Here is an 18,477-nt window from a genome sequence, read left to right on the forward strand (position 1 = left end):
ATAGCCACTTGGCATCAAGAGAGGTGATATATAGTAGTAGATAGAATGCTGGAAGGAAGACCCGAGTTCAAATCTTACCTCAGACATTTAGTAGCCGTGTGATCCTGGACAAGTCACTTCCTTTCTCTAGGCCCCAGTTTCCTTCTTTGTAAAATGAGGGACATGTCTAAAATCCCCTCCATCTCTAAACTTAAAATTTCTTTAGGGATGGCACAGAAGCATCAGAGAGTCTCACAGTCAGGGTGCCTGTCTTTAACCCTGACTCGACTTTATTTTCTCCCGAAGGGAGCTGTTGACTTGATGTGCTAATTTGCATTTCAATTATTATTTAAAATCAAGATGCTCCTTGTTTTTTAGTGTTCTACCCTTTCCCTGCTGATCCTTCTTTATCTAATGCAGAATTTTTTAATGTGGGGTCCATGAACTTTAAAAATTTTGTTGTAATATTTCCCTCTAATTGGTTCCTTGGTGATGCCATATGTTTTGTGCATTTAAAAACATGATTCTGAGAAGGGGTCCCTTTTAGGCTTCACCAATGGGGGCCCATGACACACAAAAAGGTTAAGAACCCCTACTTTGATGCTTTTCTGGCTCTTCTCCCCAAGTTCCCATGTCACGCATTTCTCCCTCTCCCACAGTTGATCATGTCGGTGTTTGAGAACAGCATGAAGGAACGGGGCATCACTGAGAATGAGGCCTTTGACTGGGAAAAGGCAGGGACGGATGTTCTCCTTTCTACCAGCACGTCTACCCCACCACAGCAGAACACTCGACAGACGGCAGCAATGTTTGGGTGAGTCAAGGGAAGCTAGTGATCACCAGATTTATTGCCCCTTTCCTAGCACCAGCAACTCTTGATCTGGAGAGGTAGCTCCATCTAGCTCCTGTGGTGCCTGGGCAGGATGTCCCTGCTATCCCAGACTGAGCAAGGCATTGTCTGTCTGTCTGTCTGTCTTTCTGTGTCTATCTGTCTCTGATATAATCTATTTTTCTTTCTGGCTGTTCATTTATTTCTTTATTCATTTGTCTATTATTTATCTCTTACATCATCTATTTATTTTCAAATTTAGTTTTTTTAATGAACAAAAAATCTACTTTTTCTTTCCTCTTCCCTTCCCCATTGAAAAAGAATGAAAAAACAAAAACCTTTGCAACAAATATGCATAGTCAAGCAAAATAGAGTCCTGTATTGTCCATGTCCATATGTGTGTGTGTGTGTGTGTGTATTTTTGTTTTTTTTGCAGGGCAGTGTGGGTTAAGTGACTTGACCAGGGCCATACACCTAGTAAATGTCAAGTGTCTGAGGCTGGATTTGAATTCAGGTCTTCCTGACTCCAGGGCTGGTGTTTTATCCATTGCACCACTTAGCTGCCCCTAACTGTTGCTTTTATTATCCCCATTTTACAGTTGAGAAAAGTAAGGTTCAGAGATTGGTGGAAGCTGGATTTTGTCTTCTTGTCTACAAATCTCTATCCACTACACATGCTGAAACTCTTTTAGTCTGGTCCAGGCTCCCTGGACATCATTACTCTTCCTTTTGGACATACAAAGGGCAGGCATTATGTATACTTGGTGGCAGAGTTGAGACTTGAATTACATCTTGTTTTATTCCAAACCCAGTGCTTTCTCCCTTCCCTTCCCTTCCCAAAAACACAACTAAAAGAAAAAATAAAACAAAACAAAACCCAGTCCTGCCCTCCAGGAGCTCACAGTCCAATTGGAGAAACAACATGTAAATACCTAGGTATAAACAAGGTATAGATGGGATGTATTAGAGATGATATCAGAGGAAAGGCACTAAGATTAAGTGGGACTGGAAAACAACTTCTTGTAGAAGGTAGGACTTGAAGGAAGCTAGGGGAGCCAGGAGGTGGAGATGAGGAGGGAGAGGGTACCAGGCATGGGGGACAGACAGCTAAAGAAAATTCCTGGAGTCAGATGGAGTATATATTTGAGGAACTGGAAGGAGGCCAGTGTCACTGGATCACAGCCAAAGTGGAAGGGATTGTGGTGTACTGGAAAGGTGGGAAGGGGTCAGGTTATGAAAGGCTTTACAAGCCAAAGAGAGGATTTTCTCTTTGATCCTGGAGGGTTGAGGTTTCAAAAGGCATTATTCACATTTGAAGAAATGGACAGCTCTCTAAGCTTTTCACCACATTGCCTCTAATTTGAAGGAAGTTCAATTAAATTCAGTAAATACTTATTAAGCACTTACACTATGTAAGGCATCATACTAGGGGCTGGGGATATACATAGGTGAAAAAAAAATGACAGTCCCTGCCCTCAAGGAGCTTATAATCCAAAAGAGGAAAGGGGTAGGGTATGATATGTAGACAAATAAGCATGATATACATTAAAGACCAATAGGGATAAAAAGGAGCCTCCAAAACACTCTTTTTTTCTTTTGTGGGGCAATGACGGTTAAGTGACTTGCCCAGGGTCACACAGCTAGTGTCAAATGTCTGAGACTGGATTTGAACTCCGCTCCTCCTGAATTCAGGGCCAATGCTTTATCCACTGAGCCACCTAGCTGCCCCCCACCCAAACACTCTTCGAAAGCCTGTGGAAGGAGAGAAGGTTAAGAGAGCACCGCAACATTTGCAGATAACAGGATTGTGCAGTTACCCTCCCGCTGAGCTAGCATCTGGCTTAGCTGACACATGGTCCTGCCATCTTGCTTAGGTGAACCAACCATGGCCCATTTCCTCCCCAGCTGTACATAAAGGTAACTTCTGGCTCTTCACATTTCAAAACTTGCACCTTGGCAGACCATAAGTCATGGATCATAGAACTGGAAGTCAGAAGAGATCTTAGAAACAATCTAGTCTGGGCCCCTATTTTGGCATATCTCCCTCCATCCACCAAGAAAACATTCCAAGGTTCACAATATTGCAGCTGAGTTATATATGTAGGCCTTTCCACATAGGATTCTCAACTATCAGAAGGGAAGAGCCATTTCTTCACTTCATTTAGAATTAGACTCCTGCTGGGACAGGAGCAAAAGATGGGTTAATAATGAGGCTTTGATTTGGCCACACATTCCACCAGTGAATGGGATCCCTGAACTTAATATGGTTCTGCATGCACATCCCCCAAGCTTTCCCCTTCTACTTCACCAGCAAATGCTTCCTTCTTATTAGTTCATAGTAGTTTTTTTTCTCCCAGAGACTAAAAGAAACCAGGCAAGGGATCAAATGGAAATCAGGCAGTTTAATGAAATTGTTAAATTTGTTACATGTATTTTATTCATGGCTAACACAGGACAAACCTAAAAGAAATAAGGGGGTTAGACTAAATAATCTTTGAGGTCCTTTCCAACTCTGGATCCTAGGAATCAATGAAAAAGTATCTTCCATTGGGCATGATGGCCCATTTCTTTAGTCTCTGCTGCTAGGGATGCTGAAACTGATGGATTGCTTAAACTTGGATATTCTGACCTGCAGTGGGACAAAAGCTGAATAGGTGTCCTCACAAAGTCCAGCATATGTATGGTGAGCCCTCAGGGGCTGAGGGCCACTAGGCTGCCTGAGGAGGGCTGAACTGGCTCAGGTCAGAAACTGGGGAAAGCTTTAGTGCTCATCAGCAATGGGATTGGGCCTGTGAGTAGAATGTACACTTCCAATCTGGGTAAAATAAGAAGACTGAGTCCAAAAAGAAAGAGGAAGAAAAGACAGAGAGAAAGAAATAAAGAAAGGAAGGAAGGAGGGAAGAAAGGAGGGAGAGATGGAGGGGAAAAAAAGGAAGGGAGGGAAGAAGGAAAAAGAGGAAGGGAAGGTAGGAGGGAAGGAAGAGGAAGAAAGGGAGGAAGAAAAAAGGAGGGATGGAAGGAAGGAAGGAGAGAGGGATGAAAGGAAAGAAGTAAAAGGCAGGAAGAAGCAAAGGAAGGAAAGAAGGGGAAAAGGGTCTCTCCGGAGATGGTGTAACTAGGGTAGAGTGGGCAACATAGCTTGTTGAAGCTCAGTGGCACAGGGGACCTCCTGATATCGATTTGGGTTTCCTACACACCACTCTTTTGACCCACTGGACACCCCAGTCCTCCATTCCTACTTCAGTTCTTTACTGAGTGTACTTTTTTTTCCCCCATTCTTCCATACAGAAGTAGTTGAGTCTTGCCCACAGAACTCACTAGCAGATAGGACCCTGCACTTGCATAGTTCTGTACAAATATCCCCCAAGCATTCCTCTCTACCCACCCCCAAAGACCCTTCCTCTCCCCTCCCCAAACCCCTAGAAAATGCTCTCTTCCTATTAGTCTAAATAGGGAACAGGAATTACTAAATCTTTGCCTGATTTGGAGCAGATCCCTCTTGACCTCAGTTTCCCCATCTGAAAATGAGATCTGGGAACCTTTGGGGATAGGGAAAAGGGGTCTGTGGTGGAGGGATCACTGATAATGTTGTATCTGTCTCTTCTCTCCTCTCCTCTCCAACCATAGGGTGGTGAATGTGACCCCTGTGCCTGGGGACCTGCTAAGGGAGAACACAGAGGACGTTTTGCAGGGCGAGCATCTGAGTGACCAGGAGAATGCGCCCCCTCTCCTCCCTGGGCGGCCCCTGGAGGGGCTGGGCCCCATCCCTCATCCCACTTCCCATCCTGGGGTCCCTGAAGCTGAGGTCTGGGAGGAGACTGACGTCAACCGCAACAAGCTCAGGATTAACATCAGCAAAGTAACCACCATGGGGAATAGCCCAGGGGAGGACCCATTCCCCCATTCCTCTATTCCTCCGTCTTCCTATCTCCCATCTCTCTATTTCCCCATTACTCAGTCCCCCCATCCCCCTGTGCTCTTGTCCCCGTCTCTCTGTCCTCTAATTTATAATCCTCCTGTTATTATGCACCATTCCACATCTCCTCCTCCACTTTCCCCCAGTTGCCCTTTCTCCCTATCCTCCTATTTCCCATCTCCCAGGAAGGAGGGCTTCTCAATCCTCTCATCTCAACACTCCTCCTATTTCCCTTGCACTGGAGAAGAACCACCCCATCTCCCAGAGGATCCCCACCTCCTTGAGAACGGGGAAATCTCCAGGAGACAAAGTCTCTTCCCAACCTCCTACCCCAACCCAAAGCACTCCTTTATCCCCTCCCATCAAGCTCTGGCCACTGTAGCCTACAGACCCCCCACTCTCCCTTGCAGACACAGTGTGTGGTGGAGGAGGATCAGAGCCGTGGAGTGGGGGTCCCCAGCTCCCCAGTACGTGCACCCCCAGACTCCCCAACCACCCCTGTTCGCTCCCTGCGCTATCGAAGGGTCAACAGCCCTGAGTCTGAGCGACTATCCACAGCTGATGGGCGGGCTGAGCTACATGAGAGGAGGTGGGTCTGGAGGCTGGGGGAGGGATCTGGGTTGACTGGGTTCAAAGACTCAGTCCCCTCCACACTTTCCTTCAGCTCTTTCTCATTTAGCTCCTATCTGGGTTTGGGATAGATCCTATAAGGGAAGGGGTGTTGTTTTTTTTCATAGTGGCAACCACACATGAGTTCTGAAGGATGCTGAGGGAGACAAGAAGAGATCAGACACAGGGGATAGGGTAGTTCCAGGGGTTAGAATGGGATGCATTAGATATGAATGAATGAATGGATAAATGAATGAAATGAAAAAGCATTTACATCATGCTAAGTGCTGGAGATACAAATCCAAGTAAGCATGGTAGCAAGTGGGAGCAGACATTTAGAAGGAATTTAGATCCAAAGAAATTTCTATTCCTTTTAAGGGGCTTCTTAAAGGAGGAACAGCCAAGTAAAAGCTTTGGACTAGTAGACAAAGGGAAGATGGAGGTCTTCTTGGGAGGGGAAATAGATTTGGCTCCCTTGGGATCCAGAGTGGAGGAGAAGAAATATCTCTGGAGCCCCAGAGTCTAGGGAGGCCTGGTGTCAAAGTAGACTAGGGGCATGGATGATGGAGGTCAGGAGAATGTTGATGGACTAAGGATGTTGGTCTTAGGTTGGACGAAACATTGGGTTGGCATGAGGGATGGGAGGGAAATCTAATGGTGTGTTTCCTTCTGTGGACTTTTCCTTCAGCATGACCTTTCCAAAGAAGGTGCATTTGAGGATCCTTCAGAGGGCAGGGATGATGGGATGTGGGTGGCAGCTGATCCAAGCCTCCCAAGGCTGTGAGGTAGTTGGAGCTACTAGGGTAGAACACTATACCCTGCTAACTTCTACTGCAATCTCATCCCATAAGGAGAACCCAAGAACAGTATCTTGCCACCTTTTCAGGGGATGTAAAGAAATGATGAGTGAACCCCTAGAATTGAGAACCCCTGTGTTCAGAGTCTATATTGCAGTGGAAACAGGAAAAAGGGAGGGAACTTGGTCCTAGCAAGTAAAGAGTTTACAGTCTCTTGCAGAGTCTTAGAGATAAGAAAGGGACTTAAAGAACATCTAGGCCAGCCCCCTCATTTCTAAGATGAGGAAACTGAGGCACAGAGAGGAATGACTCAGTGAGCTAGAAGAGCCAGAGGTACAACTTGGCTTATATATGTCACTAAATGTCTCTATCTCTCTCTGCTTCTTTTTCTTGTATATTTCCATTAAAAAAAACCCCAATTCCCTTACAAACTGAGTCCATAGGGAATGAGGACAATAGGCTTTGAGGAGGTGGAAGATTAGAATTAAATAAGGCTTATTGGAGACAGGGTGCTGTTGGGAGAAAGCACTTCAGCTTTGGAATCATCACTTCCTCCTCTATGAACCTCCGTTTCCTCATATGTAAAATGAGAGCATTAGACTAGAAGACCTCTATGGTCCCTTTTAGCTGCATGAGACTAATTAGAGAAGGCTTCTTGGAGTAGGTGAGTTTGAAGCTGAGTTTGGAAAGACCAAGGGTTGGAAGAGAGATCAATGCACTCTTTGGACAAACAGAGGCCAGTAGCAAGGCAAGAGATGGCTGGGAGAGAGCATGCTTGGTTCTGAGTGAAGGATCTGATAGATGAGACAGGTAAAGTTTGAGGTTGGCGGGGGAGCTTTGGAGAAAGGACTTGAAGGCTAGGCAGAACAATCTCGATTGGCTTTGAGGGCATGTGGGAACAAGGCTGTCTGTAGACGCAGTCATAAAATGTAGACACCCCATGGAGTTTTCATCTTCAGCATCCTTTTCTTCTAACTCCCACCCCCTCCCATTCTGTAACTCATTTCCACCAGGGTAGAGTGCCCTCATTTCTCTCCTTTCCCCCTATCAAAGCCTGCTTTTAGGTAAAGAATGTGAATGAATGAAAAAAGCATTTATTAAGTGCTTATGATGTGCAAAGCACTGTGCTAAGGTAAGGGTTTAATATTTATATATTCATGTTAATTTACATTTTCATGTTAATTTCAGTCACTGACAATATTTGAAGCCTTATAAACCAATAAAATCAATAGATACTTATTGAGCCCCACTATTGGGAGGCAGTATTGGTGTAATGGGAAAAGGACTGGATTTTGGTTCAGGTCCAACCCCCCCCCCTCACTATCTGTGTGGCTTAACCCACTGGGGCTCCAGTTTGTTTAAGAAAATGAAATTGCTCCAAATGACTTTTAAGGTCCCTTCTGTTCCACTGAGTCTGGACTATCAAGAAGCATAAGACTCTGAGAGCTTGTGATTCAATTGCAGAAATGTGTCATAAACAGGAAAGGTTTAATAACAAAAGGTTTAAAGAGCAATTCAACCAAAAGATTGTAGATATCACAAAGCATCAGCAAGGGGTAATGCCAAAAGAATGGTATAGACAATAATCACCTCAGGAGCTCTAAAGGAGAGATCAGTCACACAATTCCTTGGTTAGGAAAAAGTTTATGAGAAATGTTTGGATCAGTAGAGGTGGGATATTCCAGGCTGCCAGCAATCCCAGAGCCAAGGCCTAGAGGTGGGAGAGAGTACAAGGCATCAGAATTTCAGGTTCGACAGCTGAAAAGGGTCTTAGAGATCACCTAGTCCAATCCTCTTCATTTTACAAAAGAGGAAACTGAGGCCCAGAAAGAAGAGGGATTTTCCCATGGTTACAAAGCAGAACAAGGATTCGAACCCATGTTTTCTGATACCAAATCTAGCCCTCTTTCCAGTACACGTTTTTCTACGATGAGCAGGCTAGTCATAGCTTGAGCGGAGGAATTGTATCTGATAATAATGAAAGATAACTGGAAAGGTAGATTGGGATCAGATTATGGTGAAATCTCAAAGGCCTGGCTAAGGAGTCTGAACTTTATCCTGTAGGTGGTAGGGAGCCGGTAAAAGTATTTGAGTATGGGGGGGGGGGGAAGAGGAGGAAAATTAATCAGGCCTGAGATGGATTAGAGAGGGGAACCTAGAGACTGGTGGGCTACAGTTGGGGGCGGGGGGGAGGGAAGGGGTTTTTTTCCTATTTGGTGGTCTTCAAGCAAAGACCTGTTTGGTGTATTGTAGTAGGGTTCCTTTTTCATGTACGAGTTGGACTCCATGTCACCTGGCTGGGGAACTTTGAAGCTCTGGAATTCTGATTCCAGATCAGACCCCAATATGGGATTCCGAGTAGAGGTGAGGGGATTAGTTAGAAAGCATGAGGGCATGGAATAGAGTGGCAGTATTTTTCACGTTTGAGGTCTCTTTTTCTGGCTCCTGAAATTACACCAGGTGGGTACAAGCGTTGGCCGACTGGGAGGCTGAGCCTACTGGGAAGCTAAACTGGGCTGGGCTGCGGGGTGGGTCTAGAACTAGCCGGAGAGGGGCAGGGCCAGGCTGAGCCCCCAGGGCTGTGTGGCTTTACAGGTCTCGGATGGACCTTCCGGGATCCCCCTCCCGCCAGGCGTGCTCGTCCCAGCCTGCCCAGATGCTGTCGGTGGACACGGGCCAGGCGGACCGGCAGGCCAGCGGGCGCATGGACGTGTCCGCCTCGGTGGAGCAGGAGGCCCTAAGCAACGCCTTCCGCTCCGTGCCGCTGGCCGAGGAGGAGGACTTTGACAGCAAGGAGTGGGTCATCATCGACAAGGAAAACGGAGCTCAAGGACTTCCATCCGGGCGCCGAGCCCAGCACGTCGGGCACGACGGACGAGGAGGCCGGAGGAGCTGCGGCCCCTGCCCGACGAGGGCGATGAGCGCAGGAGGCCGGGGGCCGGGGCCGAGTCCGCCCCCAGTGCGGCCCAGAGGGCGCAGCATGCAGACTGTGGCCGAGGAAGATCTCCGGCAGCAGCATCAGTTGCAGGGCCCGGGAGAGCCCGCCCTGCCTCCCACCCCGGGCAGCCCCTCCCACTCCTCCCTGCACTCTGGACCCCGGCCGCGGAGGAGAGAGTCGGACCCGATCGGCCCGCAGAGACAGGTAAGATCAGCGCTCCGCATCCCATGCCCCGGGCATCTCCTCTGCCGATTGAGGGGCGGGGAGTCTAGGAGGCCAGCGGCAACAGCCGCCTTCTTAGAGGCTCAGGCCTGTTGGTTCACCTCCCCACTTTGGCGCCTAATACCCAGGCGGGGGGCAGCACAGAAAGGGTGAGGAAAGCTTATGGGGCTGGGGGTTTCTAATCCCAGCTCTGCCGCCGGCCGGCTTTGTGACTTTGGGCCAAAGTTCTACTCCTCTCATTTTGTAAAACTGAGATCATCTTGCCTGCCCTGCCCTGCCCTTTCTTGGGGTTGTTTGACACCAAATTGGGGATGAGGCATGTGGAAATGCTTTGGAAAAATGAAGGTGAGATCCACATTCTGCAGATATGTGAGTTATTGACAAGTGTCCAGTGTTATGGGGAAACACGAAATGTTAAGACATAGTATAGTGCCTGGCCCTCAAGGGGCTTACAGTCTAGATTGGAGAGAGGGCAGACTCTGATCCACATATGTTTTCTATTGTAATTTAATTTTTTCAGTGGAGTGATACAGCCAGTAGGTGCTATTAAGGATTCAGAATAAGGGGCATATAAATCACTAGGCTTAGGGCCACCAGTGGAATAAAAAGCTGGCTTTGAAGGATGGGTGGTTGTGTACAGGAGAGAGGAGAGAGCTGGTGTTGAGCAGAGGCCTGCAATGGGAATATACCAAGGTTTCTTGGGGTGGAAGAACGGGACAGACACTATGGCTTAGAACAGAGGCTAGCAAAGGGGCCAGATTATGGAGGGCCTTTTGATACCAAGCCAGAGCTTGGGATCTCTCCCCTGTGGGAAAAAGGCGGAGTGGTATTTATTATTATCCTCTGAGAGAGCACAGGTGTCAGGGTGACCAGGCATGCAGCCAGCAAGCTGAGCTCCTTTCTTCTCTAGTGCCCCGCATGATCAGCTGTTCACCCTGTGATCTGCAGGGTGCCAGTGTGTCAAGCTGTGTGGCCAGGTCTCTTCTGTGCCCCTCGGGAAAGGAAGGTTCTATTACAACAGGGGCTGGGCAAAAGAGAGACATCTATTCAAGAGACGATAGGTTTCCTTAGGAGGTGCCAGGGGGAACGTCAGGAGCTGCCAGGCGGGGGAGCCAGGCTGTATGCGACAGCGCTCTGCACCCAGACTCTGGGGACGAAGGGTCCTGTGAGGGTACAGTCCTGGTCTGAGGGGCACTGCCTTGGTCACACACCATGCCCCACCATTAGGCAGTGGAGGGTCCCATCTGGGTGGCAGGTCTCCTAGAAAAAGGTTAAGGCCTGTTACCAAGATATGGAAGGAAGAACTGGACGGCGGAAAGAAAAGAAGGAAAAAGGGAAGGAGGAAAGGAAGAAAGAAAAGTAGGAGAAAAGGAACAAAGGAAGGAAGGAGAGTAGGAGGGAAGAAGGAAAGAAGGGGTAAGAAGGGGAAGGACAAGAGGGAGGGAGGAAGCATTTATTAAGTGCCTACTATGTGCGGGCAATATACTAAGTGCTTTGCAAATATTATCTCATTAGATGAGGATGGGATAGCATTCCTTAGAGATTTAGTCCTGCCAAAGCCTGCCCTGGTTTAAACTAGACTGTAGGCTTGGGGCACCACTAACCTCTCAGGGGCCCCTGTCCCTCTGGGAGCATGGCAAAGCAAAATAATGAACAAGGAGATTTGTTGTTCTGTTCCTCTTCTGCCTCATTTTCTGCCCCCATTCTGGTCTCATTACCTTCCTCTCCACCTTTCATACCCAGCCCCTGGGACTAGGTTCTTTGTACCTCCCAGGAAGGCATATTCAGTGTTTATCTGTGCTAATGGGAGCCAGCAGAAAGAGACCAGCTCCCCTGTCTCTGGACCAAACTAGCCCTAATGTGTTCATTCTCTCTTTGGTCTTATGAAGATAAAGCCCCATCTCTGATTTTGAAAGAGGCAGTGAAAGATTCAGGTCCTTAGGAATCAGTGCCACCCCATATACACAGTCAGTGTGAACTTACCTGTTTGTAAAGTGAGGACATTAGACTGGATGGATGATCTCTAAGGTTCTCTGTGACTCTCTAACATTCTGTGAATCCTATTTTATTTTCATTCATATGGTGAATATTTCAGGCTGTTTAGAAGTAGCTGATGACTATGGCAGCCCTAAGAGGAGCAGGTTTGGGGTACAGATGAAGTCTTGTGGTATCTCTTGGGCGAAACCTATATAGACATTGTCCTGGGTGAGAGGAGCATAGGGATCTCACTTTTCTCATAGAGTCATATCTGTGACTAGGCACTCTTAATTCAAGGGACAGAGACTGATATCTGGTAGGAGTGGGGTGCTGGGTAAGGAAGGCACTCCAAAGTCTGAGGAATGACAACTTCACAGTGACTGGCATTAATAGTGATGGATATGGGGAAGTGGTTGGGAGCACACTCATTAACTCTCCTTTAGGTGCTTTTGAGGGGAGGAAGGTGGGAGTTATGTCAAGGCTTAGACCAGGAAGTATTGAGGGAGAGGGCATTCACTTCCTCACTTTTCATCAGCCCATGTAGTTGGAGAAGGAGGAATATCAGAGGCTATGTGAATGAAAGAAAGACTGGGTGCTGAGAAGGGTGTGTCCAGGTATCTGAGAATAGGATGTGATAACTAGAAGAAAAAAACATGATGGGGCAGCTGGATGGCGCAGTGGATAAAGCACTAGATTCAGGAGGACCAGATTTCAAATTAGACCTCAGACACTTGACAGTTACTTGCTGTGTGATGCAGGGCAAGTCACTTAACCCTCATTGCCCATTAAAAAAACAAACAAACAAACAAAAAACCCCATGATGGGCAAGTGTTACTGAAGGCAACAGATGGATATGGGGCTGGGCTTATAAGAATAAGGGTAGGCTAGGAATAGTGAATGAGGAAGAAGTTGGCGGTCTCCAGGAGAAAGACCAGGACTATTTCCTATATACATCTGAAGACTTCTCTTGAGAAAGTGGCTGAGCTGCTGGGGGTTCTGGGAGTATGTCTGCTCTGTGTCTCCCCTTACCAACCCCACCACTTCCTGTGTTCCAGCTACCATCCTAACTGCCCAATCACCCTTGGGGTTTTATTTCCATTTTCGAGAGCCAACTGTTTTCTTGTCGTTCCTCTGACTCATGGTACTGGGCTTCCCCTTCCCCCACCCTCATGCTGGGCTTGGAGCCTCAGGCCAAGGCATCTGTCTGTCTCTTTCCAGGCAGAAGTGGGGAGAAGGGGAGATGGAGTGGTGTGGTTTGGGGCTTCTCTGTAAGTGTGTGTAAAACTCTGGGAGCAAAGGGATATAAGAATGTGTTGTTTTTCTGTGTGTGGTTGTGTTTATGTGCAGGAGTGGGGTGGTGAGTGATGCACCTGTGTCATGTGACAGAATGTGACAGTGTCCATGTTTATGTATGTGTATACTTGTGCCACTTTGTATGAGAGCACCTCAGTTTTTCCTTCTATGGAATGAAGGCTTTAGACTAGATCAGGGGTTCTTAACCTGGGGTACATGGATAGATTTCAGGAATTCCATGAACTTGGACAGGAAAAATTACACCTTCATTTTCATTAACATCTAACTGAAATTTAGTATTTCCTTCTATTATGAACTAGGCAACAAACCACAGTCCATATTAGGCTTCATCAGATGGCTGAAAACTTCCATTACACAAAAAAGGTTAAGAATCCCAGGACTAGAAGGCAGCTAGGTGGCGCAGTAGATAGAGCACTGGCCCTGGAGTCAGGCATACCCTGCGTTCAAATCCAGCCTCAGACACGTAACACTTACTAGCTGTGTGACCCTGAGGCAAGTCACTTAACCCCCATTGCCTCACCAAAAAAAAAAGAAAGAAAGAAAGAAAGAAGGAAGGAAGAAAGAAAGAAAGAAGTGATCACTGGACTAGAAGATATATATATATATTTTTTTTTGGCGGGGCAATGGGGGTTAAGTGACTTTGCCCAGGGTCACACAGCTAGTAAGTGTCAAGTGTCTGAGACTGGATTTGAACTCAGGTACTCCTGAATCCAGGGCCAGTGCTTTATCCACTGCGCCACCTAGCCGCCCCCTAGACTAGAAGATCTTTTAAGGCCCTCCCGGGCCAGGCATTTGGGTTTTTATGTCTGTGTCCCATTTCAATGTTTGACTTATGTCACAATGGTCTACATGAGCCAACATGTGGATATCTGTCTGTGTACATGCACAGGCCAATCCATCAACAAGCACTTAATAAGCACTACTCTATGCCTTGCATTCAGCTAGGTTCAAAGACAAAATGAAACGGTCCTGTCCTCATTTATATTCCACCAGAGAAATAGCTTCAGATGTAATGCATGAATAAGTGCACATTTCTTGTGTAGACAAATCATATGCAAAGAAAATAGAAGATTATTTCAGTGGGGTAGGAAGCAGGAACAGATGGGGAGGAGGAGCAATCAGGAAGGCTCTCAAGGAAGAGGTAATGTTTGAAGGAGGGAGTACGATAGTATCTGTATAGGTACAATAGGTTTGTGAATATGTATATTTGTGTGTGTCCATGTCCTCTGCTCATGGATAGATCAGAAGATGGTCAGTGTTTGTGAGATCTGTGTGTTGGCTAGTGTATATGGCAGATGTGACAGTATCTGTGTAAATGTATACATTTCAACTGGTATCATCAGGATATGTTCTTATATCGTTCAATCTGGGTCTATGGGGTGTGTTGTACAATTACATATAACCTTATCTGCATATAGGCTCATGGACTACTTGACTGGCAGAACTAACTGAGCCCTTTGAGATGACTATGTGATGGATAGTGCAAGGTCAGCCTGTGGGGTGGCCTTGGTAGGTAAGCAGGTTCAGTGGAGATGTTTTCTTATCACCTTTCTCCTCTGGATTGGTGGTGATGGGATACTTGTGGACTCTGGGGACTCCATACTGTGGAGTCTGTCTTTCTGATGCTCTTAAATGTATCTCCTCTTTGGGATCACTCACTTGATTCTTCCTTCCCACCCTCCTCCCCCTTAACTGCCCTGCCCCCCAACCAGAATTTTTCTCCTTCTTGTGAAGGGTGCTGGGTCCTGAGCTGGACTTTTAAGTTTGGGAGTTCTTGAAGTGACAATGTAGTGTCTACTGCCTTGAGGGGACTTTGGAATGGCTGTTTGTATCACCCTCTCACAGGAGCAAGCCACTTCATCCATCTTGGCCTCATTTTCCTCATCTGTAAAATGGAAGGGTTGGACCTGATGACCTCCAAGGTCCATTTTCCAGATCTGTATCTTTGATTTTATCACCCAGATGAGGGCCTAGAAGGTATGGGAGAGGAAATGTGTCCAGATCTTGATACACGAAAAACACGTACCTGTCCACTCATATTCCTGTCCTGTCTCACTTGCTTCCTTCCCAGTGCTGTCCTCTCCACTCTTTTCTCCATGGGTTACCACCATGCCTCTCAGGATTAGTCCGCATAATTTGCTGACAGCTGTGTTGGAGAACTTTCTCTAGACCCTGAGAGCAGATCCCAAAGAAGATGGTTCCTGCTTTCAGGGATACAGGTGTAAACAAGATACATGAACCTTTGGGGAACTTAGTTTTATAGGAAAGACCAGCTTTGGGGGAACTCCCAGTCTGAAGAGGGTAAACACAGTCCTTGTCAATTCATTTAAGTCAATAAGCATTGATTAAGCACCAGGCACTGTCTTAATACTCTCCCAAGTCTGAACACACAAACACACACACACACACACACACACACACACACGCACACACTCAGGCTGCAGACATAACACACACTTGCCCAGCAGTGGAAAACTTGACTAGAAAACTCTTCCAATCATTCCCAATATCAGAAGAATGGCAACTGCTGGGAAACAAAGCCAATCCAGCCTATCACTTAACCCTGTTTTTGGTCTAGAAGTTTGGGAGGACTGGGAGAGAGCCTCCTGTTATGTAAAATTTCCTTATTAAAATATTTGATCATTAAAAAGGGTAATAAATACAGTCAATTCCTGGTTATCTGAACAAATGGGGGAGCAGTAACATGGATATTCCCCAACAGTATATAATAAAGAAATGTTCTTTTGACTTTGGAAAATAATATGTGATTTCGGGTTGAGGTTATCTCAAGATTTTCCTTCCTCTTTGCCTCAGGCTTCGATTACTGTATGTCTTTGTTTCCTGGAACCTATTAGACTGGGTTGGGGTAGAAGAGTGGGTCATACAGCAATTTCACTTCCCAAGTCCCTCAAGATAATCTAGAACACTATAATACTGAAGAATTAAGACCATTCCCAAGAAAGAGGAGGTCATGTGGCTCCCAGGCTTCAGGGGAATGTCTGTGGTCATTGGGGTACCTTTGGATGATTGGACCTATCCCTAGGATGAATCCTTCAGCACCAGGAATCTGAAACCCACAGAAGCACCAGAGGGCCATCAAAATACCTACTGCCTTTTTGTTCAGGGTCTCTCATGGTAGGTCATTTATTCACTCAACAATCATTTTTTAGCTTACTATCTGTGTGGCGTTGAGCAAGTTACTTAACCTTCTTCTGCCTTCTCTTTTCATCTCTAAAAGGAACGGAGTTCTATTTAGATAGCCTCTAAGGCCCCCTTCTGGCTCCAGATCTGGGATTCTATGAATAGATAGTATCTGAGGACCCTTCCAGCTTCAGGTCTATGAAGAACCTATCTTTCTAGTCCTATTTCACATTGTGATTGTTGTTAGTTGTATTTTTTTGGGGGGGGGGGTGAGGCAGTTGGGGTTAAGTGACTTGCCAGGGTCACACAGCCAGTGTCAAGTGTCTGAGGCGGATTTGAACTCAGGTCCTCCTGACTCCAGGGCCTGGTGCTCTATCCACTGTGCCACCTAGCTGCCCCTGGTTGGTTTTTGTTAAAGTCATGTCCAACTCCTATGAGCCTTTTTTGGGTGTTTACTGGCAAAGATACTGGAGTGGTTTGCCATTTCCTTCTCCAGTTCATTTTACCAATGAGGAAGCTGAAGCAAACAGGGTAAAGTAACTTGCCCAGGGTCACCCAGCTAGTAAGTATATGAGGCCAGATGTGAACTCATAAACATGAGTCTTTCTGCCTTCAGGCCTGGCACTCTATCCACTGTACCGCCCAGCTGTTCACATTACTCCCTTTAATACACTGTGTTCTAGCCAGACAAAGCTACCAGATGTTCTCTGATATAATTCATTCATGCAAATACCTTGGTGTACCACTCTATCCACCCCGTGCCCTCCATGCCTGGAATTCATTCTCTTCTTCATCTCTGTTAAAATTTCTATCTTCCTTCAAGGCCCACAAAATCTTCCCTGATTCTCTCTAGCTAAAAATGATGTCTCCTCAATTCCTTAGAGCACTTTTTATAGAGCTCTCCTTTGCCTGAATTTGTACCACGAGTTTGAAGACATATTTAGGCTACTCACAACCTTCAACTGTCCTTGTTGAAAGTGTGGCACGAGGAGATCTACAATGTACTGATCTGATGGAGAGGCTCCATTTCCTATTCTCCCCATTAGACTGTAAGCCCTTTCGTCTCTTATTGCAGGTCAAAGACCCGAGTTTGAATCTTGCACAAGATTGATATCTGTATGAATCTGGGCAAGGCACTTCATGTCTTAAATGAGGAGGTTAGACTCTATGGCCTCTAAGGTCCTTTCTGGATCTAAATCTAAGATTCTGTGGTCCTATTGATATATTTATTATGGCTTTCTTGTATCCTCCATGCCTAGTACACAGCCTTGAATATAGTAAGTGATTAATAAATGTTGAATTAAGTGTCTACTGCATGCACGAGGCAGATAAAAAGATGAGTAAGGCATAGGGCCTATCCTTAAAGAGCTTATGGTCTAGATTTTTTTTTTTTTTGGAGGGGGTATCAATTCAAATAAAGCTAATGCTAAGTTACATACTGTGAATCATCAGCAGTGAGGTCTTCATCCCTGGCCAGCTCTCTACCTCCCAATCAGCCCAGTCAGTCGGTGTGGGCTCAAAGACTACAAAGCTACAAGTATACTGTATCCAGCCTGAGTGAAACAAAAACAATGAAAGAAAGTCTCCTGTGGGGAAACAGAATAAAATTCAAGAACAGAATTGTTGTTTTTCAGTTCCGCTATCAGACAGACTGCTTCTATTATGCTTACTGCCCTTCCCCTCCTCCATCAATATGGGGAATTGAGAGTTGATTATAGTAAGAACTTAGCCCTCCAGAATGATGCCCACCCCCTCCATGTCTCTAGGCATTTTTCTATAGAATTCCTTACTTCAATCCTCATATGCGCATACATAGGCTCCTTTCTAGTCCCCTTTCCCCTTAGGCCTTTTGGTTCCCTAGTGTTCTCCTCATGCTATGCTCCACACAGGGACAGCTGAAGGTGGCCTAGCATTGGGAAATGGGACACCTAGATCTTCATTTTCATAGCAGTTATGTGATCGGGGGAGGGAGGGAGTAAAGCCCTTCTCTTTGAGCCTCCTTGGAAAGGGGGCCAAAGACTTCATATTCCACTGCTAGGAGGGAAGCAAGGCATCCATAAAGGTGGATGTGAGACTTAAGATAGAACTTTCCAACTTCAGTGGTGGTATGGACCCTCAAGCCTGAATTGAATAACTGAAGAAGAGTTAGTACTATCTAGGGGATCTTCTTTTTCTGCATTAAAGTTCATTTTCTTCCAACTTCCTCAGCTGAACTCCAAAGAGGAGGAAAGAAACTTGATATGGGATTCTTCAAATCCCTGTCTACCAAACACTTAGTCTCCTTGTCATCCTTTCCCTGCAGTTCCTAACCCAAGGAGGGTAGGCTGAAGCAAGAGAAGTATGCTCCCAGTATATTTTCCAGTATTGTGCTGGAAGTTATTCCTGAACTAGAAACAAGACTGTATTCTGTCCCGCCTCCCCTTCCCCCCTCCCGGCCCCCGGCACTTACAGACCCTTTTTCCAGTATTTTGCTCCTTTTGTTCCCTGGGTGGGGAGCAGCTTAAACTTTTCTCAGTTGATTCATTAGAGGAAACACTCAGAAGAAATCCTACACTGAATTCTAGAAGCCCTGCTATTGCCTGGTGCTTTCTATGGCCTTGGACACACCAACCTTGGACATACCTTCCATACAGCCTGGAAACAGGGCTCCATTCTGAGGATCTCAGGGGAGGGGGGACAGAGGTGGTAAGCGATGGAGGCAGGAAGTGGGAGGGGAAAGAGTGTTTATGGTGGGAGAGGTAGAGGGGGTTGGAGC

General features: G+C 46.4%; 1 protein-coding gene across 1 annotated transcript in view; it reads left to right on the forward strand.

Annotated features, from left to right (window-relative positions):
* TTBK1 (tau tubulin kinase 1) overlaps positions 1 to 18,477 on the forward strand; it is a 77,438-nt gene that overhangs the window by 24,083 nt on the left and 34,878 nt on the right. Inside the window, 7 exon segments of the mRNA XM_044002539.1 lie at positions 639 to 793; positions 4,436 to 4,667; positions 5,135 to 5,313; positions 8,726 to 8,948; positions 8,950 to 9,012; positions 9,014 to 9,070; positions 9,072 to 9,272. Coding sequence (XP_043858474.1) covers positions 639 to 793; positions 4,436 to 4,667; positions 5,135 to 5,313; positions 8,726 to 8,948; positions 8,950 to 9,012; positions 9,014 to 9,070; positions 9,072 to 9,272 — 1,110 coding nt within the window.

The sequence above is a fragment of the Dromiciops gliroides genome, chromosome 4, assembly GCF_019393635.1.
Source record: "Dromiciops gliroides isolate mDroGli1 chromosome 4, mDroGli1.pri, whole genome shotgun sequence".
In the NCBI taxonomy this organism is placed as follows: domain Eukaryota; kingdom Metazoa; phylum Chordata; class Mammalia; order Microbiotheria; family Microbiotheriidae; genus Dromiciops; species Dromiciops gliroides.